Consider the following 27615-nt stretch of genomic DNA (forward strand, 5'->3'; position numbering starts at 1 on the left):
CAGTTTCCCATTTTTTTTTTTTTTGTAGTTGACTATATTTGACCGTTTCCTGAGCTTCTGGGGTGAGGCAGGGGCAGAGAGGGAAGAAGAAACCCCAAACGGGCAAATTTTTAGTGTTTTATAGAGATGTGTGTGCATAGACAGTGGACGTAGGAGGAAATATTAGTGCTAATGACTAAAGCAAGGTGTCTGGGTCATGTATTCACTTTACTTTTCTAGCGATCCTGTTTCAGGTGGTATGGAGAATGAAGCAATAGGAATATCTTTTGCTTTTTAAATTGCAAAAATATATAATTAACATATTTTCCAATTCAACATTTTTCACACGTACAATTTAGTGACACCAGTCATGTTGTGCAACTATCACCAATAACAACACGAATATCTTAACTGTGGAGGATACTGCTGGTTGGCTACCAAAGAGCAACCTTTTATTCTTTGCTAACAGAACCCCAATTTTGAATCAAAAATCAGGAAGTGATATGCTCAGGGAAGGTGGCCCAGCTCCAGAGGGTAAATTATGACTGGTCTGAACCCATTGTGGAAACCTCATTTTCCCTTTGCCAGTGATTGGCTAAGGCTTGGGCATGTGACTCAACTCTGACCAATGTGACACAGGGGGAACCTGCTGGGATCTTTGCCTATCTTTGAGCATCTCAATATGTGACATAATAAAATCTTATTGTTTAAACCACTTTTAGACAGGTGTTTTATTACTTGCAGCCAAAAGCATTCTCTCTGATACACTAACCAACCTGAAAACTCTCAACCTCTACTCTACTTCCTTTGAAAAGACTATCTATTAATCTACTTCATCAGAGTCACAGAATCATGGAATGTTAGAGCTTGAAGTCCCTTTGAGCATTATCTAGTCTATTCCCCTCACTTTACACACCAACCTCTTGTATCTGACAAATAAGTAAGGCATCCCCAGCGATCTGGACTGTGCTGCATGTTCTATAATTTCTCTCTATGTCCAATACTGATTTTGTAGAATTGTGGTAAAATCAGAATTTTGGACTCAGATGAGAGCTATGCTGAATTTTCCCTGGAAAAAATTATTTTCTAAATAAATATAAAACAGGTCTCAGAGGGAATGCTGCTTTTACTTGAGAAAACATTTCAAACAGACTAGCAATAGTGATTTACATACATATGAATAACAAGTTATGTTTATGTATTTATTAAAAAAGCTTTCTAAAGACCTTTAGTAATCAGTACTTTTCCAAATTTGAGTTACTTTTTTTATTTAAAAAAATAAAATAAAATCACTTATCTTGGAAAATATTCAATTAATGAAACTGGCCTTAGTTTCTAATTGATTCAAATCTGGGAGGCAGTACTCTAATTGTGGTGTCAACGTTCCACCTTGCATTACTCCCATCCTAGTTTACCATTTTCTCCCAACTGAGTTCTTTTAAGTAGGAAAAAAATAACTTACGTAAAGAGAAACTTCTGCTATCTGGTGTTATAACAGATACACCAGACTTCCTTTCTACCTAATTTCTGTATGAGAAAATTGTTATCCATTTCCATAATGTCAAATTTCGATTATGCTTGAGAATCAGTGGTGCCTACCTGAGTGATGTCCATTCCTGAGTCACAGCTCAGTGGCTGTGTGGAAGTCAGGCCGTTTGAACCGATTACAGTTGTGATCATCGCATTCTCATCAATTTTCCGAATCATAGTGCCATCCACAAAGTAGATGAATCCATGCCTATCAACTGTGATGCCTGTTGGGAAACAGCAAATGAGCATTAGTAGTCTAGTGGGCCACATTTGCACTAATATCAATATTTTGAAAGAAGTTATACAAATGGAAAAGTATTTTAAAGACATAGGGATTCAATATAGCTCAGCACAGACAGGACAGTAATGGGAGAGGTTTGCTTGGACATACTTTCATTTCTTTGTTATTGAGAAGAAATAATAAAAAAAGTAACATACAGAGATAAAGCCAGGATGAATAATTCTGTTTTGTTCAGTTTTACATTTCACCTCCTTGATATCTGCTTACCCCCCACAAGCAGAAAAAAAAAATTCCTCTTTGAGATAAATGGGAAAAGGCAAGGGTTGCGGCATGTGTTACATTTCTTTTAGGGTGAGGATGCATAGGCCACTGCTTATTTTTTCATAGTTGAATTTGGATAGAGCTGACTTGGAAACCATTAAAATTATTCTCGTCAAATTACATTTAGTTAATATGGAATTTGCAATAATCTGATAAACTGGGTGGATTTTTTCTCTGGATTATCTTACTTTGGACATGTTATCAGAAGGGTCCAATCCCTGGAGAAGGACATCATGCTTGATGAAGTTCAGAGGGTCAGTGAAGAAGAGGAAGACCCTCAGTGAGATGGAGTGACACAGTGGCTGCAACAATGGGCTCAAATACAGCAATGACTGTGAAGATGGAGCAGGACAGGGCAGTGGTTTGTTCGGTTATACATAAGGTCACTATGAGTAGGAATTGACTCAACAGCATCTAACCACTACAACAATTATGTATTAAAAGGGAATTGGTGAGCATAATGATGTTAACATAAGAAAATGGTTAAGCCTACAGAAAAACATAAAAGCCACTAATATTGTCACAGTGGCTTTTACACCCTGTGTTAATTACAGCCTGGTTTCTTGGAAAGTATAATAGCAGCTAGGAGATTTCGGTTCTAATACCAAATACACCACTTACAGCTGATGTGTGACTTTGATTGAGTCATTCATCTCTCCAAATTTCAGCCTCTTCTGGTAAAATAGGGAAAAGAATATTTGCCTTACCTAGCTAAGGGGAAGGAGCCCTGGTGGCCCACAAAGGTTAAATGCTTGGCTGCTAATCAAAAAGTTGGTGGTTCAAACCCACCCAGCGGCTCTTCGGAAGAAAGACCTGGAGATCTGCTTCCATAAAAATTACAGTGAAGAAAACCCTATGGGGCAGTTCTACTCTGTCACATGGGATCACTATGAGTCATATTTGACTTCCCAGAACCCAGCAACAACTAGCTAAGGTGACCTATTGTCCCGCTTTGCCTGGGACTGAGGTGAGGTTCAGTTTTAAAACTGGGATAGTCCTGGGCAAACCAAAGTTAGTCACTCAATGCCTACGTTGTTATAAGTATCATGTGAAATAATACATTTAAAAAGCATCAGACACATATGGAGAACATATGCCTCCATTCCTGCTTCCTTTGGTGCTTTTGACAGTGCTCTTGGAAGTAACTCTATGACATTACTTTAAAAGTAGTCTACAATTTAGTCTTTTCCCATCCCTCCTTTATTTGCCATTGTTGCGTGCCGTCAAGTTGATTCGATTGGATTCCGACTCACAGTGACCCTATGGGACAGAGTAGAACTGCCCCTTAGGGTTTCCTAGGCTGTAATCTTTATGAGAGGAGCCCTGGTGATGCAGTGGTTAAGAGCTTGGCTTCTGACCAAAAGGTTGGCAGTTTGAATCCACCAGCTGCGGGAAATCTTTCTGAGAGCACATCATCAGGTCTTTTTCTCCTGCAGAGCTGCTGGTGGGTTTGAACTGCTGACATTTTGGCTTATAGTCAAGTGCTTAACCACTGCGCCACCAGGGCTCCTTCCCCTTTATTCAGACCTGGTGAGACTATTGACTGTATGTCAAAGTTAGAAGCATCACTGCTAACAAGCATGTCTTTTTAAGCACCTTAAAGCTATTCCTTTTGTGTGAAGGCATGCTATCGTTATTTATGACTCTCTTTTTTTTTGGCTTTAACAAAAGAAATTTATTTTCTCACAGATTATGAGGATAGGACTCCAAATTGAGGGTGCTGGCTCTGGGGGGAAGGCTTTCTATCTCTGGTGGCTCAGGAGGAAGGTCCTTGTCTCCTCTGAGCTTCTGCTCCTGCGCAACCTCCAAGTGTCTTGGCATCTATCTTACCCCATCTCTCCTCTGCTCACCTGTTTAATGTCTTTTATATCTCAAAATAGATCGGCTCCAGATCCACCCTACATTAATACTGCCTTATCAACAAAACAAAGACAACCCATTCCCAAATGGGATTATAACCACAGAAATGGGGATTAGGATTTACAACACATATTTTGGAGGGACATAATTCGGGAAACCCTGGTGGCGTAATGGTTAAGTGCTATGGCTGCTAACCAAGAGGTCGGCAGTTCATATCTGCCAGGCACTCCTCGGGAACTTTCTGGGGCAGTTCTACTCTGTCTTATAGGGTCCCTATGAGTCAGAATCGACTCAACAGCACTAGGTATGGTTTGGTTTTGGAATTAATTTGTAACACATGCTTTATCATAAAAGTCAGACAAGCACTCAAAACTTATAAAGCTGTAAATTTAAGGATCTGCAAAGCCCTATCTAACCTACTTAACATGTTATACATTTACTCGTTATTGTACATAAAAATGTATGTCAAGCAAATGAACTTGTGCTCTGTCTCACTATCTATATCTCACATGCAGACACACAATTATTTTCCTGGCAAAGCGTGAACTCATCTAAAGGCGGTTTATAAACTCAATAAACTGCTTTTAGATGAGCTAATTCGTTGGCAGGAGGTTAATATTCAGATTCAGCTTTATGGTATACTTTGACTAATCCTGATGTTCCTCATGAAGTATTAATCCTTAACTTCTATAAAAGTTACAGATTCATTTTAACTTCCCTAAATGCCTCTAAAGTCATCTATGTGTTGGTGAGTTCTCCCAGGAAACCAGAGTATCCAAATGGGGGACATTCCATGTCAATAAAATCCCTGTATCATTTTTAGAGGCATAAGGACCTTTAAGGATGTGTTTAAAAACGCTTCTCAGATTGGGACTCGTCAAATAATGACAGCACATGAGTATTTCTTTCATTTCCAGAACATGTGGGCTGAGGATGAGCCAAGGGGAACCTCTGCTATTTATTTTTGTTTTGGAAAAATCAATTTCTTGACTGCCTAGAATTTAGTTTGGTAGCAAATGGAGATTTGCTGCAGGCCTATGATTTGGGAACACCTTCTAGGACCTCTGTATTCATTATCAGCAAGTGTGAAATTTGAGATTTGGCTGTCACAAAAGGATGGACTTAAAGATCATGATTCAAGTCTAGAGAGAGAAAGGCTGAGAGAAAGTACACGTGGTTGAAGTGTATGACATGAATCTCTTACCAAACTCGGACTGCCAATACGCTAGGGTCTGTGGGGGCCAAAAGACAAAGAACGAGCATACGCTTTGTACCAAATCTGGTACACTGAAACTAAGACTAAGAGGAATACTCTGAAACTTTAGTTTAGGAGTATTAAAAATGAAATGAAGGGTTATTGTAACTTTGTTGTTAGTTGCTGTCCAGTCGAATCTGTTATACCTTGCAGTATGTTATACCTTATCTTTAACAGAACAAGTTGACACGTTATACCTTATGTATAACAGAACGAAACGTTGCCCGGTCCTGTGCCATCTTCATGATCATTGGTCTGTTTGAGTCCTTTATTGTGGCTGTTGTGTCAATCCATCGCATTGAGGGGTTCCCTCGTTTTTGTTGACCCTCCACTTTACCAAACATGTTGTTGTAACTAGGAAGTGCTAAACTTAGAGAATCTGATCTCCTGAAAATTGGAGCAGGTTCACAGAAGTTATAGAGAAATACATTTAGTCCTACAGGAATTAGGATATTTGGGAAGATCATTACATTTTTACGCTGACATCAGGGAGGACAGTTCTGTTCCTTGATTACTACACTTCTCATCCCCATCTTATTTTTTCATCCCCATCAGAGTACAATTTAGAACTGATCCTGGGAGGATAACCCTGGACTTTACGTGGTTTTCCCACTTTTAAATTTTTGGTGAACTTTTAAACTCTGTGGACTCTCTCTCTGTTCATGTCAGCTGAATTTCACAGATGAGTGCCTTTTGAAATAATTCTAGGCTTATTAAATACTCGGTATTTGCCTTCAGGGCTTATTCTGCTGACAGTTTGTAGAATATTCTCCTTTCATATATTTGTGTAGCAACTTCTTTTATCGTGGTCCAAATTCCAAACATACTCCTTTTTCCTTGAGACTCTTTAATTAACTTTGATTGGGTTACGCTTATGTTTGGGGTTGAAAAAGAAATAGCAGAAAGGGCTTCGAGGAATTTGTGATAGGTGCTTTGTAAATGCATCTAGTCATAGTTTATGGAAATGTATTTTTGTTTCCTTCTATTCTCCTTCCCAACCCACCAACCAATTCCCCAAACGGTCAATTTTACAAGCTCTTCACTGGTAGAGGTTTAAGGGGTATTTAATTTTCACTGAGGTAAAAACCAAATTGGAAATCCCAGGCAGGAAAACAAAAACTCTTTTTGTCCATCACTTCAGGAGGTTTTCCCTCCGATAATGAGTATTGTTATAACCCAGGGATGGTAATGGTGCAGTGTGATCTATTACCGCTTGTTAGACTGAGTGGGAGGAGGTGACACATGGCCAGTATATTTTAAGCTTTATTCTTCAGAGATGGGGACGCGAGTAATTTCAGTTCACATAAAGCCATCTGGGCCTAGCAAGAGATAAAGCTTCAGCTTACTTTCATATCTTGATATTGTTATACCCAGATCTCCACAAACCTTGGTACCTAACATCGTGGGTATGATTTGTTCCAATGCTCATGTCCATTGATGTGCTTACTGATGGTGTTTTCTTTCTTTCTTTTTTGTTGCTGTTTGTTTTAAGCAGGCAAGTATGACTTTGAATCAGAAGGGATAACTGTAAGGAAGGGAGGGGGAAGGTCTGAGGGAAGGGGCACTGTAATGGGGGTGGCACTATAGTGGAGAGAGAGAAACACCAGAACTAAATCTGAGCTCCAACTTCCCTGACAGCATTTTCATTAGCACTTAAAACACAATTAAAGGCATCGTCTTTGGATGAGAAAGGACTGAAACTGAATTAAGAAAACCAATACGTGTTTAAAATTTAAACCAGTATTCATATTTAAAGTAAAAACAAGTATCTAGATCTCTGATATTACCATGGGGTTAGGAAGTGATGCTGGACAGGTGGGGTGGAGGTAGGAAGAACAACACACGATAGCTTGAGTCCCCATACTCCCCAATTCCTCCAAGAAAAACACTGGGTTTAGACACCCAGACAACATGTTTAGCTTGGAGCACATTTTTACATTTGTGAGAAAATAAATAAATCCTTGTAAATTAGTGCATATAATGAAAGCACTGACAGACCATAACCTGGAAGTGTGAATGGTGCTGTCTTCCATTCATCAGCATTAAGCCCTAACAAGCTCTTTCTATGGAAGGACCTCCTCACAAATAAAGTGCATCTTGTAAAAAAAAATTATTCACAACGTCTTATGCAAAGTAGGCGACATTATATAATATCTGAACTGCAGGCTCTTTTCTCTGTGAAGCATAGCTCTGTATAAAAAAAGCTGCAAATTACATGTGAAATTATTTGACTTCTTCCCTTGTCTTATTATCCTCCGATGAATAAATACTATAATTCTTAGGAAGACAATTGCCTAAAGCAGGGGCAGCCGGGATAGTTGCTAATAAATTTATCACCTGTTGGGGAAGAAGATGCTGCTGATCAATACTGAAGGAGCAAGGGCATCCTGGGATGATCACTCTGAGTCCAGATGTGGAGGTTAATAGCCTGGAAACAGTAGCTAAAATCCCAAATTAGATAACAGTGAAGATCACAGTTTTTTGCTGTGCTGAATGCCAATTTCAAATGCTGGCAGAAGGCATCTCTGTACTTAATTTTTTTAAATTACAGCTGTTGAGGCCACCTACATTTTTATTATTTTTATATTAAAAATGAAGTTTCTTTCAAAATATAAGCTTTGAAAGTAGTCATAAAATTCTCTTCATCTGTAGCCTTAGCAACCAGAAAACTAAAATACTGGAACTTTTTTTTTTCCTGCCACAATCTGCTCTTTAATTTTATGAGACAGAGATAAATGGTTAAAATTAACTTTTAGGGACTATCTTAAGCTCAATATGAAGTCAGCTCGATCTCCCATACTGAAAATGCTGAATTTTTGTGTAATTCATATTAGCCAGTTGATCCTAAAGTACCCCTTAAATCAAGGAAAGATGAAAATATTTTGCTTTGTTTATGTGCATTTCAGTTCTCTGAAAATTGGTATCATATGTGTGATCTATACGGGAACTCTCCACGAGGCAGAAAATTCCATTCGCCAATTGATCTGACTACTATCCACGTAATTACCCACTGGTATCAGAAAGGGCCATGTTACTTCTGCCCAATAAGCCTGTTAAGTTCCCTTGCTAGGTAGTTACTAAATGAAGCATCTAGAGCTTGGAGGAATTTAAATATTTATGTGCCATTAAAGGCACAGGAAGAGTCCCTGGGAGGCACAAATGGTTAAGTGCTTGACTACTGGCCGAAAGGTTGGTGGTTTTAACCCGTCCGGAGGTGTCTTGGAAGGAAGACAGGCCTGGTGATCTGCTTTTGAAAGGTCACAGCCTTGAAAACCCTATGGAGCCATTCTACTCCGCACATGGGGTTGCCATGAGTTGGGATCAAGTCGATGGCAACTAACAACAACAAAGGCATAGGACTGGGAGTTGGAAGGAGGCAAAGCTCAATGACCAGCTGTAGATGATTTCTCTGTGTAGTTAACAATAAGAACAGGATTTCGCCAGTGGAGAGTCTGATAAACCCATTGTAACATAACATGGTGGTGCAAATGGTTAACATGCTCGGCTGCTAACTGAAAGGTTGGCGGTTTGAGTCCACTCAGGCACCTCGGAAGAAAGGTGATCTAGTTTTGAAAAATCAGCCACTGAAAACCCTGTGGAACAGAGTTCTATTCTGACACAGATGGGGTCACTACCATGAGTCAGAATCATCTCCATGGCAACTTTTTTTTTTATTTAGGCAATAGTGTGACTTATTTAATCAGATATTCTGTTTAATAATAACAATAATAAAAGTGACAGTTTTTTCTAAACAGAAATTGTCGAATTCCAACTTATTTAAATACAAATTAAAAATAAGCATTCAAACTAACATTCTTCTGACTAGAATGTTCTCTTTCTGCGCTGACTCAGACGGTACTTTAAAGGGCTCCGGAGTCATCATAATGAGCAACAGATTTGTGGACTAGCTAACCAAGAGTTCTGATTGAGAAAGAGACAGATACGGGCAGCTTTTAGCATTTGTCTTCTCGTCAACTCTTTCTGATCCTCTCAAAGTTTTACCTTCAAGGTGAGGCACAGCGATAAACAGCTCTCCTACCTCCACCAACCACTATTTTTCTAAAAGCTTAATGGGGAAGTTGTTTTTTCCTCTTACTTATTCATTTATTCAAGATTTATTTAGCACCCATAATGTGCCAGGCACTGTGCTAGGCACTAGGAGTACAACAGAGTATAAAACAGACATGGCACCTGTCCTCGAGGAGCTCAGAAGCTAGTGGGGAAGATGGACAAATAACCAGGCAATTACATTGCCACGAGATAAGCAGTAGTTCTGGGAAAGTACAAGGTGTCATGGGAACAGATTTGGGAGGTGGGGAAATGAAGGTCACAAGCGACTTCTCAAAGCAACATCTGAAGGACAGTTGAAATCTGAAGGAAAATGTTGAATTCCTGATGAGCGCAGTGTGAAATCCATACATGTGCCACCAAAACCCCCTGAAGGATGACTAATATTATTAAATAATAACCATTTAAATTTGCTGAAAATGCTATGATATTCCAGGTACTGTGCTGGATTCTTTACATGTATTTTCTCATTTAATCCTCACAACAGCCCTGTGGAGTAGGTATTATTAATGTTCTTTTTCAAATGAGGAAATGGAGGTGGAAAGAGGCTGAGTGACTATCTTAAGGATACACAGACCTAGACAATGCTAGATTTTGCTTTGTCTGAGTTCAATGCCCATTCTCTTAAGTACTATATCATTTAGTCTAAATGGGGCTATCGATTGCTTTACTACAGGGGTGGTCTACAGAATGGCTTCAGAGAGTTCAGAAACTCCATGAAATTATCTGCAAAATGCGTGTCTATGGGTATTTTCATGAGGAGAGTGTCCATTTTTGTGCATTAGATTGTCAAAGGGATCCATGACTCCTCTCCAAAATTGTTGTATTCTTGTAGACCTCCTGGACTTCTTCAGCATTATTTTTCAAAGATACTCTGTGGCTTCATCTCCACAATGCTGATGAGTTTGGTGAAAGTACTAAAGAGTTTCCATGGGGTGGGAGTTTTGGTAACTTGACTATTATCGCATGAGCTATCACATAAAAAGAAGGCCCCAGGAACAAGGGCCACATACTCATATGCTTTCAGGGGCCAGGCAGGTGCCATAAATGTGTAAGTTATGTCAGGTGTTAGATTTCTTAGGATCTAGGGGAAGCTAGGTTAAGTTAAGGGAGCATGTCCCAACTAAATGCATTCAAATATTAAAAACAAAAATTAAAGACACAGTGTGGGCCAAACAATATTTCTGAATTGCATTTAATCCTTGAGTTGCCAGTTTATAGACAGCAATCAGGATAGAAAAATCTTCAGTGAAGAGGCTGCTATAAGCAGGAAAGTTCAGTGAATTTAGAATAAATCTCAATTACCAGTAGTTTAGCACTAATTCAAAGTTATGTCTTGGTACAAGTGCTATGAAACCAAAGATAACCAGATTTAGTTATTGCCAGTCTCACACTGGCAAATGAAATATCTGGATAGTTGATGATACAATACTTCCTAGGAACGCTGCCTCTTTTGTTCCCACCAAGGCCAAAGCTCAGAATTTGTGTTAAGTTCATCAAATTTAGTCAAAGCAAACCAGAAAAGTAGGTGTCCAAGAAAGACTCAACTTTGCTCTTGCTGTGTTCCCTGTTCTCTTCCTCATCCTTCCTCCAGAAAGTCCCCTCTTCTTTACTGTGACAGAGACAATGCCATGTTCAGGCAATTTGAGTTCTCTTTCTTTCTGAGAATGGAGCTAGATTACATTTCCCTTACCCCACTGCAGTTAAGTGGGGGCAGAAGTGATGTATGCTACTTCTATGCCTGGCCCCTGAAAAACACCCATTTAGCTCCTTCATGGATCAACCACTTCCCTGTAGGTTGCCTGAATGCAAAGCATCCAGAGGAGGATTCTGAGGCCCTAAGGGATGGAGAGGCCATTAGATGCAAGGAGCCTGGGTCCCTGAATCACTGTTTGGAGCAGAGATCCTAACCACCCCCCCGACCGAGCCATATTGGATAATGATATGAGCAAGAAATGAATGAAATAGACTGCCATTTTATTAAGCCATTGATATTTTGAATGATCATGTGTCATGTGAAAAAGGACATTATGTGATTTGGACATTACACAAACATGCCTAAATCATGAGCAAATAGCATTCCCTGATTTTCCACCTTCATGTTGTTTAATAACCTTTTGTTTCACTTCCAAGTTGGTACTTCTCCTTTGCCTCTTGTGCTGCTATCACTAGCACTGGTTTTGCTGCATTTGGGAGCCATGATGCACTTCGTGGTAATATTTTCAAAATAAAATTAAACAGAGAGATAATGCTACAACACTCAAGAGATGCACGATACACAAGATTGGATGCTGCTGCCTATGAGTTGACGTGTACACGGTTACACAATAAACTTTTATTTTGTAAGTAGGGAAAGTGCACATTAAAATAATGATAGAAAGTACAGTACAGTACATACATAAGCCAGTAACACAGACGTTTATTATGATTATCAAGACATATGTGTTATAGGTTATATGTGTACTGCACCATTATACCAATGGCCATAGAAACATTTGTTTGCAAGAGACATGAGCTATACGTGTTGCGTGCAGGAAGCCGATGCGTTTGCTATGTCTGGTTAAGTTCGCTATGGCCCATTCTCCAATTGGGATTTCAGAATTCTATTATAACCTTATGGGACCATGGATGTCTATGTGGTCCGACGTTGCCCGAATGGAAGTTATGCAACACATGACTGTATATATATAATAGTAAGGCAATAGTTATATATATATATATATATATATATATATAAAATAGCTTGTTTTACTATTCCATATATATATGTTACATAATACATATATATGGAATTGTAAGGCAAGCTATTATATTCACCAACCTAAATCCTACTCATCTTTCAAGGCTTCTATATATGCTTCTATAAAACCTTTGCTGCAAACCCAGTGTTTATCCTGGGTTCTCCATTTTCTAACCCACAGAGGCTATTCTCTTATGTGAATTCTCCAATCATGCTCTTTCCAGGCAATAAGCTTAGTGAGGGAAAAACTGGATTGTATGCTTTACTTTTATGTCTCAACAAATCCAGTAGCATTGGGCACAAATGTTCCATAAATCATTGCTGAATTGTAGACCAAAGATAATTTCCACGCATTTATGTTGAAGCACATCTAAGGTCAAGGGCCATGAGGTCAAGAGCTGCATATGAATTTCTTTAAAAATGACTTTAGAAAAGAGGCAATGACAATCTCTCTAAAGACCTTTAAGATGAGTACAGTCCCCTATCAATTAAGGATGATTGGGGTATGGCAAGAAAGGGAGTTCACAACCAAGAACTAAGAGTAAGGGCCTGGGAATTACCATGAATCAAATTAACTGTAAATGAATTTGATCCATGTAGATAGCTACACTGAATAACGTTGGCTCCCCCTAAATCCACGTTGCTCTGTCAACACAGCTTTGTGCTGTGATTTTGCGTTCTCTTCCAACCTGATGATGTTATCAGTTCCTGGGGAAACAGAAATGCCTCAAGATTTTGCTTTAATTTGCTTTACTGTGTACCACATAAGGGATATCAGAGAGAACACTGGCTCCAGGGTCAGATTGGAGGATGTGGGTTTCACGCTGACCACCAGCTGCTCCTTGAAAACCTTCCAGGGCAGTTCTACTCTGTCCTATACGGTTGCTATGAGTTGGAATTGACTCAATGGCAACGGGTTTGTTTTTTTTTTTTCCATTACAGATTAGATGTAGGACTTTGGGCAAGGCATTAGACCACTCGTGTCTTGATTTCCTAACCCATATCCTACATATTAACCAAAAACCAGTTGCCATTGAGTTGATTCTGACTTATAGCTACCCTACAGGACAGAGTAGAACTGCCCTGTAGGGTTTCCAAGTCTGTGGTCTTTATGGAAACAGACTGCCATATGTTTCTCCCATGGAGTGGCTGGTGGGTTCCAACCGCCCACCTTTTAGTTTGCAGCTGAGCGCTTAACCACTGTGCCACGAAGGCTCCTTGCTACACAGGGTAAAATGGTGTGAAACTGACATGAGCCAATGAAATGAGCACTTTGAAGAAGAGAAAGTATTACATGGTGATAAGTGGTATCCTAACTGTTCAGTCATTGCCATAATTCTTTCTGAAAATGGCTTTTCTAAGCCTACAATCACAGACAAAGATTTCCACATAGCCCCTGCTTCAACATTTTAGGCTTTTCTGTTTTCTATTTTGGACAGACATAGCATAATATTTAAGTCCATAAAGGATTATGCCGTGGTGGTTCAGCGGTTAAAGCGCTCGGCGGTTTGAACATACCAGCCAATGTGCAGCAGAATGATGTGGCGGTCTGCTTCCCTACAGATTACAGCCTTGGAAACCCTATGGGGCAGTTCTACTCTGTCCTATAGGATCACTGTGAGTCAGAATCTATTTGATGGCAGTGGGTTTGGTTTTTGAACCCTTGTCAGCAGTAGAGTGCCCTATGTTAGAGTCACCATGGAGACAAGACAGTGGTTGAAAACAGTTTTGCTAGCTTGGGGGAAATACCATGCTGTTAAACTATTAGTGTAAAAGCCTTCAAACTTTTATAAGATGGTGAAAGTTTCCATGCAGAGAATCAAACAAATAGACCTCTACACTGTGCAGCTGGCTGAAGGAGACCTGGGGCCGGGGTCTTAACATTTAACAGTAAACGCAGCCACTAATAATGGTGTGTTATTTTTACTTACAGAGGTGGGGGCATGCAGTGTGTGTGTGTGTGTGTGTGTGTGTGTGTGTATTAGGCAGAGATTGGGGGAAGTAGATGGGTCTAGTCTAAGTTGAAATGCACATCTCTTGTTTTATTTTTGTGCTCAAGTTCTTGCTCAAAAGATACCTGCAGGCTGAGATTTAAGGGACTCAGTAAATACAGGATAAGATAAACGAGATTTACCAAATCTGAGCTGAATATTTTACGTTCTCCTTTAAAAAATTCTTCAAGCATCAAGCAGCTATATCTGGGACACTACTCAGATACATTTTGAAGAAATGCTCCTGTTATCCCAGAGAAACAAACTGCTTCACAAGAACCTTATGTGAACAAGGAGGGCAGCTTCATTTATCACCCACAGACCAGCCAAAAACTAATTGCAGTTGTTCTACTCTGGGGAAAATGAGTCTTTCTCAAGGTATGTGAACAACCAAGAAGTTCTAACAAAAATAGCAAACTAAGTAGAATACCTTGGCCTGAATACTCAGTAAAAGCAGGATATGAGGAATTAAGCCTGACAGTGCTCACTATTCACAAAAGTGGGCTAACTGAAGAAGAATTAAAATTTCTTTAGGATAATTATTTGCATGTAGTGCCCATTCAAAAACAACACAGAAGGTCCATTTAAAATTCTCCCGGCAGACATCCGTACATCTTGACTAATGAAGTTAACGCGAGAAGAGAAGTTCACAAAGTCAGAAATGGTAGACAGTCATTGGCAAAAGGTAAGGCATGGTAACGAGCGGTGCGTGAATACAATTTTGAAACCATTTAAGTGGAAGTTTAAGAGACATTTAGGAGGACCAATTTGGGCTCAATCAAGAATATATGAATACAATAACACACACACACAAATATGACAGCTAGGTAAAGGAAAAAAAAAATAACCAGAGCAGTTTTTTGTTGAGACAAACAATTCCTTTGACTATTTTTTCTTTTCCAGGCTATGACCTGCGAGTTTGACAGTCTGTGGGCACAAGAAGGTTACAATGAAAGATATTGAAAAAACTGGGATGTCTTCTTCAAAAGGAGTTGACTTTTCCTAGTCTTTATTGAGCTTGGGGCTTCCAAGGCCATTCCCCCACTTTTTTCTCCAGATTCAGTCACCCAGACATGTTCATGAGAGAGAGAATGTGGAGGAGGAGGAAAGAGTCTGGGGGTAGAAGCTCAGAGATCCAGTTGTGAGAATGACTGTGACTTAAAAAAAAATCTACGTAATCTCCCAGTCCTCTGGTTTTTGCATTTGTCCTATGGGGAGAATAACAGCAGAGCTCCGCATGTCAGTGGATTACTATACAGACCAAGTAAATAACATCTATTCTTTCTGTGAAATCTTTCTGAAAGGCTAACACAAGTGATGTTAATGTTTATTGATGTTTTTGATTAACTGTTAGCTTTCGGGCATCATACCTGTTCCAGTACTGCTTGACTTAGATGGCAAGCTTGTGAATAGAAGCTCTACGTGTGTTCTGTCAGCATCTTCTTTGCCTGGGCACCACAGTCCATGCTCACAGTGATGATGAGTCTGTACAGGATCCCATGTTACTTCTCCAGCCAAACTGGTGGCTCTGAAGTGCACCACTCACTTTCCCATCAGTACCCATTTGCCTGCACTGTTCCCTGTGCCTGGAATAGCCTCTCTTTTCCCAAGTATCCAAATCCTGCTCATCTTTCAAGATGCAACACACTCATTACACTCTACACTATATCCTCACTTATTACAATATGCAAACTGGCTCGAATATTTGCAAATATCTTGATGGAAGTATTCCTTCATCAATTATATCAAACAATTCCATTGGTTCTATCTGATGGCAAAAATCTTCTGAGCCTATTAGAAGCGATGTGTAATATCAATCCAAGTGGGTAGGAATGAGGATCACAACAGGTATAGTAAGTCAGCAGGTTATCTAAAGCCTGGGCTGTAACTAAGAGCACGAGGTGTTTTGGCTGGATTCAAGAATGCATTGAACATATTGAATTAGGGCCACTTTAACAAATCCATTTTTGGGGCCATCCCAGCCCTTACAAGAAGGGCTGAGTCATTCACTGCCCATTTGTTGTTGTTGTTGTTAGGTGCCACTGAGTTGAGAAGGAAACACTGCCCAGTCCTGTGCCACCCTCATGATCATTGCTATGCTTGAGCCCATTGTTGCAGCCACTGCGTCAAGCCATCTTATTGAGGGGTCTTCCTCTTTTCTGCTGATCCTGTACTTTACCAAGCATGATGTCCTTCTCCAGGGACTGATGCCTCTTTATTCTCCACTGCCCTACCTTCTCTCTTTTCTCTCATTCTTGGATCTCTTGTTCTTTTGGGGGTCCACTTACCCTAACATATCAGTTTCTCTTCGCCCTTTTGAGATTTCTTTCCTGTCCTCCACACCCTTTCCTTCCTGCTTATTCTTCTCTCCCTTTCTCTCTAAATGCTGATCAACTCTTCATTCTTTGAGCCCTTGATAGTATTTTCAGTTTATAACATACAACCTCATGCTGCATTACAGTGTCCTCTAATGATTCTTCCCTTGTCTCCCCAGCCAGGTCATATCCCATTCAGGGCAGGGACCATGTCGTTTACTTCACTTATCATTTCCAAATTTCCCAGTGTAGACCAGATAGTCTGCTGCTTGAGAAGCTTAACAAAACAGTAGAGCTCAGTGAACATGGTTATTATTCTAAGAAGATATACCAGGAGCACGATGTGGGTCTGACAGTATAGCTAAAACCAGTGGGAGTCTTATAAACAGGAAAGTGGGACCATTGACACTAGTGTCTTATTGACACCAGTTAAATATATTGGAATTATTAATTAAGATGATGGTGGCTCTGGATACCTTTCTGATCACCAGGAAGCCTTTGCTACAACAAGATATGGTCACCGTGCTTGACTATAGCATCTAGCATAGATCCTGGTATACAGGAATGTTTTATATGTTTACAGAAAGAACAAATGACTTAGGGCTATATCAGAAACAGAGCAACTTCAGCAATTTAAGAAAAAAGTAGAGTAATTAATAACAGCCAATGAGCCTGATAAAGGAAGTAAAACAAAAGGAAACTGAAGCATATCAAAATACTGCCAGATGCCACTTTTACACCTACGATGGTTCCTTAATTCAACAGTTCAAATGTTTCCAGCATTTCCAGGAACTAAGAAGATATCACATTAGGGCCAAATCAGAAGGAAGTACTTTCGGTCATTTGCTAATTGATGAGTATTTTTTTTAACACTCAAATAGATTATTTGAGCCCTGGTGGCATAGTGATTAAATGCTACAGCTGCTAACCAAAAGGTCAGCAGTTCGAATTCACCAGGTGCTCCTTGGAAACTCGATGGGGCAGTTCTACCTTGCCCCATGGGGTCTCTATGAGTCAGAATTGACTCAATGGCGATGGGTTTGGTTTTTTGGTATTACAACTAGAAAGAGATCTGATGGCACAATGGTTAAATATTTGGCTGCTAACTGAAAGGCTGGTGGTTTGAACCCACCCAGCGGCTCTGTGGGGGAAAGACCTGGTGATCCGCTTCCATAAAGATTACAGCCAAGAAAACCCTATGGAGTAGTCACAGTGTAGCTATGAGCTGGAACCGACTCGACATCGCCCAATAACAACAACAAATTACAGCTGGAACAGATATACTTGGAAAATAAAATAAAATTGCAACAATACCTGACATTAGTAAAAAATAAGACAAAAAGAAAGCTTTTGCGAGTGAGAAGTGTTGATTTATGTTTTCTCAAAAATTTCAAGCCAACCTTCTTCAGTCCTTTCTCCCAAGAAATGCCCTACTCTAGGAAAAGTGGGAAGGCTCCTTTAGAGAGACCTTATGGCCTAATGCAGGGCTGGGAGCATCGCATTGGCCTGCAATTCTGATTTTACTCTGTTAAAGACAACACAGAGAAAAGGTTATGGAGACCAAAGTTGGTAGCCTTGACAGAAGCCACTCTGATGGGTTTTGGTTTAGAGAGGGACAAAGCAGACTTATTAATATATTACTATGGCTTCAGTTACCTTGAGCTAGAGATGCCTTCCAAAAAGAGAAATGATTCTTGCCCATTAAGGAAAATTACCGTGGTAATCAGCTTCCTTTCCTGAGTAAACACTGGTAAAATGGGGCACCTACTCACATTGCTTTTCCAAAAACCTATTACAGAATCTAACAAGCTTTTTGAAAAACCAAATGGAATCGCTCGTAAATGAAACTGGAAGAAAAATAGAGCAAACAACTTTGGGGCTTCCTGGCTAGGCTTTGATATTTGGGGCTTGAAGATAACCTCACATTTGAGTTATTAAAGCTTTGATTCCTCACGGAGATACTTTAAATGGGCCAGAACTTACTTCCCCTTCCCCCCGAAAGTGACTTTCTTTGGTCAACAAAAAAGCTGACTCACTATACTGAGGCTCTTTCAGGAAGTTCACTGTCAGCCATTTAGGGAACTCCATACATGGGCACACACTGGGAGACTCTGCAGGTAATGGAAGAGACTCAAATCCATTCAGTTCAGAAAATAATGGATTAATGCTGGCCACAGCAGGGAGCCTTGAGGACCCTGCTCCAGGCCAACACTGGTGTGTGTTCTCCTTCGTTAGTATCTGGGCCTTAAAACAAACAAACAAACAAACCAAACAAACGAACAAGCAAACAAACAAACAAAATCTGTTGCTGTGGAGTCAATTCCCACATGATGAGTCCATGTATATCAGAGTAAAGTTGTGCTCCATAAAGTTTTCAATGGCTGATTTTACAGTAGCCAGGCCTGTCTCCTGAGGTGCCTCTGGGTGGACTTGAACCACCAACTTTAAGGTTAGCTGCTGAGCACTTAACTTTTTGCACCACTCAGGGACTCCACCTAAGCCTTAAAGGTTGTTAGGTATTTTGAATATTGCCTCTATACAAATGAAAGCCTTATTAAAAGAACACTAAGTTCTGAAACATGATATGACAGGGATGAACGTTGAAAACATTAATGCCAAGTGAAATAAATCAGACACGAAAGGACAAACATTGTATGACCATACTAATATAAGTAGCTAGAATAGGCAGATGCATAAAGACCAAAGCTTACTTGCGATTACCAGGGGCAGGTGGGAGGGGCAACGGGAGTTACTGCTTAGCGGGGACTGAGTTTCTGTTAAGGGTGATGAAAAAAATTGTGCAGTCACCCATGATTGCACGACATGGTGATCATAATTAATGTTAATGAGTTGTACACGTAAAAATGGTTGAAGTGGCAAATGTTTTGCTATATATACTTTACCACAATAAAATAAAGTAAAATAAAATTTAAGAAGCTTAAAAAAAGAACAAGAGACATCACCTTTTAAAATGGAGCTGCCAGGTATAAATTTCTAAGTTGCTTTCTAAACCCTACTTCTGACTTGATTTTTTTAATTATAAAATATTTCACATGGTAGACAAGTCCAAAAATAATATTAGACTTCCATGCACTCACCATCGAAACATAATGGATGTTAATATTTTGTCACATTTGTTTCACATATCTCTTTTTTTTTAAAAAAGAGAATGCTATGGAGTCAGCCAAAGGCTCACCCTCTTATCCCTATGCCTTTTTTCTTTTCCTCCTCAGAGGCAACCACTACCCTAGAGTTAGTGTGTGTCATTCCCATGCATGTTTTTATACATTTTCTATGTATGTATATAAGGAGCCCTGGTGGTGCAGTGGTTAAGCGCTTGGCTGCTAACCGAAAGGTTGGTAGTTCAAACCCACCAGCTGCTTTGGGGGAGAAAAATGTGGCAGACTGGTTCCGTAAAGATTTATAGCCACAAATAATACACAGGCAGTCCCTGGATTGCGAACACCAGACTCACCTACAACCCATAGTTACGAACCAACCCTTGCAAAGCCTATTTATTAAAAATTCAAGGTACACGCAATGGTTTGTAATAACAAACAGGTGCTACTTTGCAACTTGTAACAAAACATTACTATTATTATCATTACAGTATTGTTATGTTAAAGATGTTTTAGTGTATCTGGAAGTGTTTCTTAATGTTTTTTATGCATAGAAAGGTACGCTATATACTAAGACAGACATTTGATTAACTGACATTAGATACAAACCATACCTAACTATTCTGACATACGTGCAAATTCTACTTCAAGACAGATTTAGGAATGGAACTCATTCATAATTCAGGGACTGCAGGTATCGTATTGTTTTTGTGCTTTAAAATTTATGTAAATGATATCACACCATACGGATTCTTTTAAAACTTTCTCTTTTTTCCCTCACACATTGTGTTTTTGTGACTACTAATGGCTTTATTTGTAGAGCTAGTTCATTCCTTTATAGTGCTGTATGATATTCCATTATTGACTAAACTCCTATTGACAGATTATTAGGTTGTTTCCATTTCTTCACTGTAATAAATATTCTTGTACATGTATCCTTATGCACACGTGCATGTGTGATTTTCCATCCATTTTTCTTTGGCCCTCCCACCCTTCTCCAAGTATTTAAATACATGCTTGCGATTTTTTCCCTTTAGTTGGACAATGAATTTTCTAAGTAAAGAGAATTAAATTAGGGCTGAGTTTATACACCCAGGAATCTCTGGGTAGGACAAATGGTTAATGTGCTTAGTTGCTAACTGAAAGGTTGGAGGTTTGAGTCTACTCAGAGGCACCTGGGAAGAAAGGCCTGGGGATCTACTTCCTAAAAATCAGAAAACCCTACAGAGCACAGTTCTGTACTGACACACATGGAGTCACCACAAGCATGAATCAACTCAATGGCAACTTGGTTATTAGAGACTCAATGACAGTTGAAGGAAGAGTTTGAATACAAATTTTGAAACCATTATGTTTGCTAATCTTGAAAACAAGCCAGTTTATAATAATTTTTGTTCCTAAAACTATTTCAAAACTTAACCTCATCCTCATCCTTTATTCAGTACTTAATTTGTGCCAGGCACTGGCTTAATCCATATTGTGTCGTTTCATCCTCTGTAACCTGATGAGGAAGGTAGGTACAATCATTAATTTACGGATGAGAAACAGTGGCTCAGATATGTTAGTAACTGATTTGAACCTAGTTTTTTTCTGCCGAATTCTAAAGTGTCTGGTCTTAACTACTCTAAATACTTCCTAAATTTTCCAAATTCCACAGGGTCCAAATGGGAAAGACGCATAGTGTGGTTTGAGGGTCACTGAAAAGACTGCCCATCTGCGTAAGAAATACCTTTACTACAGAAAGGTTTTTCTAGCAGACACAAACTCTAGCAACCTTCAGGAAATATATTGATAAATCTGACTACATAAAGTTAGAAAGCTTCAGTGCGGTTAAAAAAAGAGAGAAATGACAAACTGGGGAAAATGCCTGCAACACATACAAGAGACAAAGGGATGCTTTTCTTAGTTTACAAAACAGAAAGACCAACAGCTCAGCAGGAAAACTGGCAGAGGATATAAAAGTGGGTTTACCCAAAAAAGAAATGACTGAACAAATGGTCACAGTGGATACACGATGATGTTGAACCTCATGTATAATTCAAGAAATGTAAAATAAAGCTACAGGATACAAGATACCATTTTCCACTAATCATATGGGCATACATTCAGGAGAGTGATGATACTCAGAGCTGCTGCCTATCTGCACTCTTACACACTAGTGGTGAGAGTGTATGTATGTTCGATCTTTTTGTAAGACAATTTGGTAATATCTACTTCTTTGTTTTTAAGAGCCGCAGGATAGTACAACATATGAATAGACCATAATTCATTTAACTGGTTGCCTTTTGATAGATGCGTTGTTTGTTTTTAATATTTTTTTATTACAGTGCTGCATTCAGAACTTTGGAGCACTTTCGTGAGTACATAAAAAACAAAAAACAAAAAAACCCCTGTCGAGTCAATTCCAACTCATAGCAACCCTATAGGACAGAGTAGAAATGCCCCATAGGGTTTCCAAGGAGCGGTTGGTGGGTTCAAACTGCTGATCTTTTGGTTAGCAGACAAACGCTTAACCACTGTGCCACCAGGGCTCCTCATGACTATGTTTGTTGTTGTTGTTGTGTGCTGTTGAATTGATTCAGACTCATAGCAATCCTATAAGACACGGCGGAACTGCCCAGTAGGGTTTCCAAGGAGCAGCTAGTGGATTTGGAACTGTAGACCTTTGGTCAGCAGCCTGAGCTCTTAACCGCTACGCCACCAGGGCTCCTGTGAGTAGGTATAAAAAAAATAAAAAAGGGTTAATTCCCAGTATTAAAAAAGGAATTAGCCCTATGTATAAACTCACGAGAGTGCTCCAAAGTACTGAATGCAACATTGTAATAATAAAATATTAAAAGCAAACAAAATATCCATCAAAAAGCAATTGATTAAATAAATTACGGTCTATTCATATGTTGTAATATCGTGAGGCTCTTAAAAACAAAGAAGTAGATATGGACATGCTGTTATGGAAAGATACACAAGATATGTTATGAAGTTAAAAAGTAGGGTGAAGAATAATCTGTACAATATGATCCATTTTATGTAAAGGGAAATATATTAAAAGGCCTGGAAGGAATCTCAAACTGCTAACATTGGTGACCTTTGGAGAGAACGACTGGGCATGTGTGTTTGTAGGAGAAAAACTTTCAATTTTCTTTTTGTACCTTGCTGTACTGTTCCAAATTTCTAACCACAGACGTGTATTACTTTTATGTTTTTACATTTCAGTGTCTATAGGGCTTATCTAGGTGGAGAGATTATGGGCCATTTTTATTTGTCTTCTTTATACATCTCTATTTTTTAAACTAATAAATATAATTAAAATACCTTTTACTACTGGCCTGCCATTATGCCTTCCAGGCCTTCCATGTAGACCTTGTCTTTGACTTACGGTATTGCCTCTTCAGCAGGTCTCCAGTAACCTGCTCAGATGAGAGTAACCCCTTGTCAACCATTAGTGCTATAACACCCCTTTTTGGAGAGCTGTCATCTAGGAAAGCAGAGACTGGGCCAGAAAGGAGGATAATGTGTGTGTGTGTGGGTGTTTTAAAACACCATTTTTTGCCTTTTATTGCAGTATAGAAATAGTAAAAGCTCAATAGACGAAACAGGAAGTTAAAAAGAAAAAAATTACTCATAATTCCTTCTGCAGCAATTATCATTGCTAACATTTTGATATACTTTCTTCCAAACCTTCTCTGTATGCATACACTCCCCCTGCATCCTTACAGACATGGGAGCGTATAGTACATGCTGTTTTCTATTCTGAATTCTCACTGAACTTTATTTTGTCTTTTCCATATATCTGCAGTGGTGTACCAAGATGGGGCAAGGGGAGGGATGGACAGGAGTGGTCTGTCCCGGAGGCACACAGTAAGGAGAGTGCATTTTCTGTAGATACTTTAAAAACAATAATAAAACTGGCCAAAAGTAGGTGTGTTTTTACTATTACCATTCACTGAAAATTCTAATAATATCTGTGATAAAATACTCCTCCACTCTTCCCTCCACCCACTGGTACACCACTGTATGCTTGCCCAGTGCTGATTAGTGGACAAGGAAGAGGAAAGGGTGGGTTTCTATCGAGGGAAGAGGGTGGGGCTGGTCAAGGGGCTCAGAGTGAGCAAGGGGAAGCATTAAAAAAGAGAATAAAGATAAGAGGAGATGTTTCAAGCTCCCCTACTTTACCAGTTGCTTGCTGTTGTTGTTAGGTGCCGTCAGGTTGGTTCTGACTCATAGCGACCCTACGAACAACAGAAGGAAACACTGCCCGGTCCTGTGCCATCCTCACAATCGTTGTTATGCTTGAGCCTATTGTTGCAGCCACTGTGTTAGATAACATTTAAAAATCTGCCTGACTTAATAAAACAATACAAAGCAAGCAAACAAATAAAAAAAACAACAAATCCCAAAGGGACAACAACAACAAAAAGAAAACCTGCAGCTGGCTTTCTTTTATGCATATAACTTCAGTCATCAAGGCCTTCAAAACATGGTGCCATCTATAATCCTTATGTATGTAACATATATATAATTATGTATATAATCCTTCTGTATATAGACCCTATGTGGTGCCATCTATAATCCTTGGGCTAAAGTGGCCAAAAAAAGCAATCGATCAATCAATTATAAAATAAAAATGGACTCCCTGGCTTCATTTCCAGCTGTGTTTTAGTCCACAATGATGGTAAAATCACGGATTTCCAAAGACATCTTGGTTTGCCGCATGTTGTATGAGTTACACTACACACGTGCTAATTTATCCTGCATTGCTGGAGGATCAATGAAGCTAAAAACATCTGATGACTCCTCTGTTGTAGGGTAAACATTCTGGATTCCCTGACAAGTCAAAACACTGTAGTTTTCATATTCCCTCAAAAATCAGCAAAGCAGGCTAAACTCAGCAGGAAATGACTTCCCCATTTCTTTGATTTTAGAGTCAGCTGTGTGCATTTGGTAAACTTGAAAATAGGGGGTCATCTTGTATTGATGGTGGAGCAGTATGGTGCCATGATCAAAGGTTTAACTGTAATACAGTTTCATGTTTTAGAAGCTTAAAAACAAATATTTTGCATGGAAAGAAATTTCCTAATTAACTTCTGAAGAATTTGTGCTTTAAAACATCTTACCCTGCTGGAGAAGACTGATAAAGCAAATGTACTACCTTCTGCTGAAGAGAAACTGTATTTAGAAGGAACTTGCTATTCTCATAAAACTTTTAATAGGAAGAAGTGAATCAAATTCCTTAATTACCATTTTATGGTTGGTAAAAGGGCAAATTACATGCTATCCATTTCTAAACTTCTAAATGTCTCTGGTGCTTTTAATTAAAGCTGCCATCTAGAAACTACTAAAGCAATTTTACGCAATTAGTTATTTATAGGTTACCATAATACACCACTCAAAATATGATTTAAGTGATTTGCAGTCTGTTAGTGGGTGATCTCTGTCATTTCTTTTTGATGAGGGAGACTTTTTTTTTTTTTAATCAGCTAAGGTGATTCTTAAGTGGACAGATAAGAAAGGTGTGATGCCGAGGAGCTACAAAAAGGAAGCAAAGTTATATTGGCTAGTGATCTTAAATAAAATGAGAAAGAATTATAATGCCATACTGTCTGCCTCGATATGTAGGGGTCCAAGTCTTATTCTAGACAATACTGCAAAGGAGGTGAAGTGTATCAATTGTTATTCCCTAGCTGCTCCCCCTTCACCACCATTCTGCCAGATGCCTAGCACCACACCTCCCCTTGCTGTCTTGGCTCGTCCTCCTCATGTGATCTCTTCTATCCAAATATAGCCATCCTGTGCTCCATACCCTCAAGGTCCCCATAAAGTGTTTTAATGAGGAATGAATGTGTTTCTCTCCCAGGCAATATCCTGCACTAAATGTTAAAGTTCACATCTAAAGAAAACCCTTATGGAATGAATTTAATGGTGAAATGGTAGGCTGTTAATGGAATAATTTTGGTTAGGTAGGCCTTGTGGGGATCCTCAAAATACAACATGTACAAGAAAACAGCCGGAGAATCACTGCACCTCAACACTGGGAAGGATCAGCCACTCAAACCACATACAATACCTGAATCGCACCCCATCCCTGACTTTTGCTTTTTAGGTGACATCATTCCTTCCTAGCATTTATCAAGTTTTCAGATTGACCGACAAGGGCATGGAACTCAACCTCCTTCCAAAGTAACTTATTCCATGTGTGCATCACGATTATAAGTACTATTATTACCAAAAATAAGACAGAGGGCAGTGGTGGTTCTATGGTGGAATACTCGCCCTACATACAGGAGACCCAGGTTCGTTTCCTGGCCAGTGCACCCCATGAACAGCCACCACCAGTCCATCAGTGGAGGCTTGCGCGTCGCTATGATATTGAACAGGTTTCAGCAAAGCTTCCACACTAAGACATAATAGGAAGAAAGGCCCGGCTATCTAATTCAGAAAAATCAACCAATGAAAACCCCCATGAATCACAATGGTTTGATTCTGTTGTGCATGGGGTTGCCATGAGTTGGGGGTCAACTCAGTGGCAGCTAACAATGACAACAACAACAACAAAACAGCAACACTGGTCATTATGGCAGGTAACATTTACTGTGTACACACTATACGCTAGGCACTTTACCCTGCTGTGTAGGTACTATTGCTAGCATTCCAACTGTAAAGATAAGGAAACTGAAACTCAGGGAAGTTAAGTGTCTTGACCAAGGTTACACATTGAACAAGCAATGGACCTGGGATTTGCATCCATTTCTGTCTGACTCCAGAGCCTGGGATCTTACCTATCATGGTATTTGGCTTCTAAGACATTATCTCTGTGTTGGCTAGAATCCTATGCATACATGAAAATTAAAATAAACATAGAAGAAAAATTACATTTAATAATGCATTTGTGGGTTTATAAAACTTGAATGAACTAAATACAGTTTTTCTCAATTATGCATGCTATCTGGACCAAATAGGCAATTAGCCAAGGCTAGGTGTGAGTGAAGGGGTCCTGGTGTTGCAGTGGATAGGTGCTTGGCTGTTAACCAAAAGGTCAGTGGTTTGAACCCACCAGCCTCTCCACGGGAGAAACATGTGGCAGTCTGCTTTCGTAAAGATTACAGCATTGGAAACTCTAAGAGGCAGTTCTACCCTGTCCTTTAGGGTGCTTATGAGTCAGAATTTACTTGATGGCAATGAATTTTGTTTTGGTGTAACTCTCTTCTTTTTGTCTGATTTCTCCGCCACCATTAACAACTTATGGCTCTAGGTTTGCAACAGAAAAACAGAAAGTTTCCCAAATTTCAGCTGCTGACAAAATCTAAGGCCCAAATCTTTGGACCATCATAAGAAGATACATTAGACCAATTCTGAACAAAAACAGGTTAAGCTCTCATTCCGGTTGTATAACAGGCACTAAGTCCCCTGGTGTCACTACAGGAAACTGAGAGACCAATGGCATGGTTTAGGAATGAAGCCTCCCTAAATGAAAACTGAACAGGATCACTGAGGGATAAAGAACACTTATTCTGCCTGAATTTTAAGACTCTGTCAAACATATTTTTCTCAAGATGCCTCTGTTTCTAAGATAAAAGTTGTGGGAGGAATGCCTTGAAGCTGAGCTGGAAATTTGACCATGGGTGGTAGAATGTTATCTTACCCAAATAGCAGACTTCACTCAGTGGCTCTTCCAACACTTCCTACTGACCTCAAGGCCTGACTTTAATCCCTCGTTTTCAGCAGACTAGGTCTACTCATCTGAGAACACTGAAACTATCAGAGTGGATTACCATTAACTTCCATCCCCTTCTACCTATAAATTTATCCTAATCCCACACTCACACATATTCTCAGGATGGTCTCTTCAGTCTCTCCTCCTATTCATAGCGTACTCGCTCCAGTTTCATCTCTTATTCTTCCTGTCTTCTGTATCTTTCCATCGACCTATGAACATTGCCACATCTTTCCTGTAGACAAAGCCTTCCTCAGATCCTTGCCCACCCTCTGCTTATCACTCAGACCTCTTGCGTTCAAACTTCATGGAAGAGCAATCTTCACTAATGGTCTTTACTTCTCTCCTCTCCTTGGCTCATCAACCAACTCAAATGTGGCTTCTACCTCTACCTCCATTCAAACCACTGATGACAGGGTCATCAACTGCCCAATCCAATGGCTGTAACCGTGTGGCATTTGATACTGTTTTCAACACCTCCTTGA

At 39.5% G+C, this 27615-nt stretch overlaps 1 protein-coding gene across 7 annotated transcripts in view; it reads right to left on the reverse strand.

The window, feature by feature from the left end:
- TENM1 (teneurin transmembrane protein 1) overlaps window positions 1–27615 on the reverse strand; it is a 618409-nt gene that overhangs the window by 79830 nt on the left and 510964 nt on the right. For all 7 annotated transcript variants that reach the window (XM_010594654.3, XM_003414757.3, XM_003414758.4 and 4 more), the window contains one exon: window positions 1579–1733. In XM_010594654.3, coding sequence (XP_010592956.1) covers window positions 1579–1733 — 155 coding nt within the window. The remainder of the gene's footprint in view (window positions 1–1578; window positions 1734–27615) is intronic.

Source organism: Loxodonta africana, chromosome X, assembly GCF_030014295.1.
Source record: "Loxodonta africana isolate mLoxAfr1 chromosome X, mLoxAfr1.hap2, whole genome shotgun sequence".
Taxonomy (NCBI): domain Eukaryota; kingdom Metazoa; phylum Chordata; class Mammalia; order Proboscidea; family Elephantidae; genus Loxodonta; species Loxodonta africana.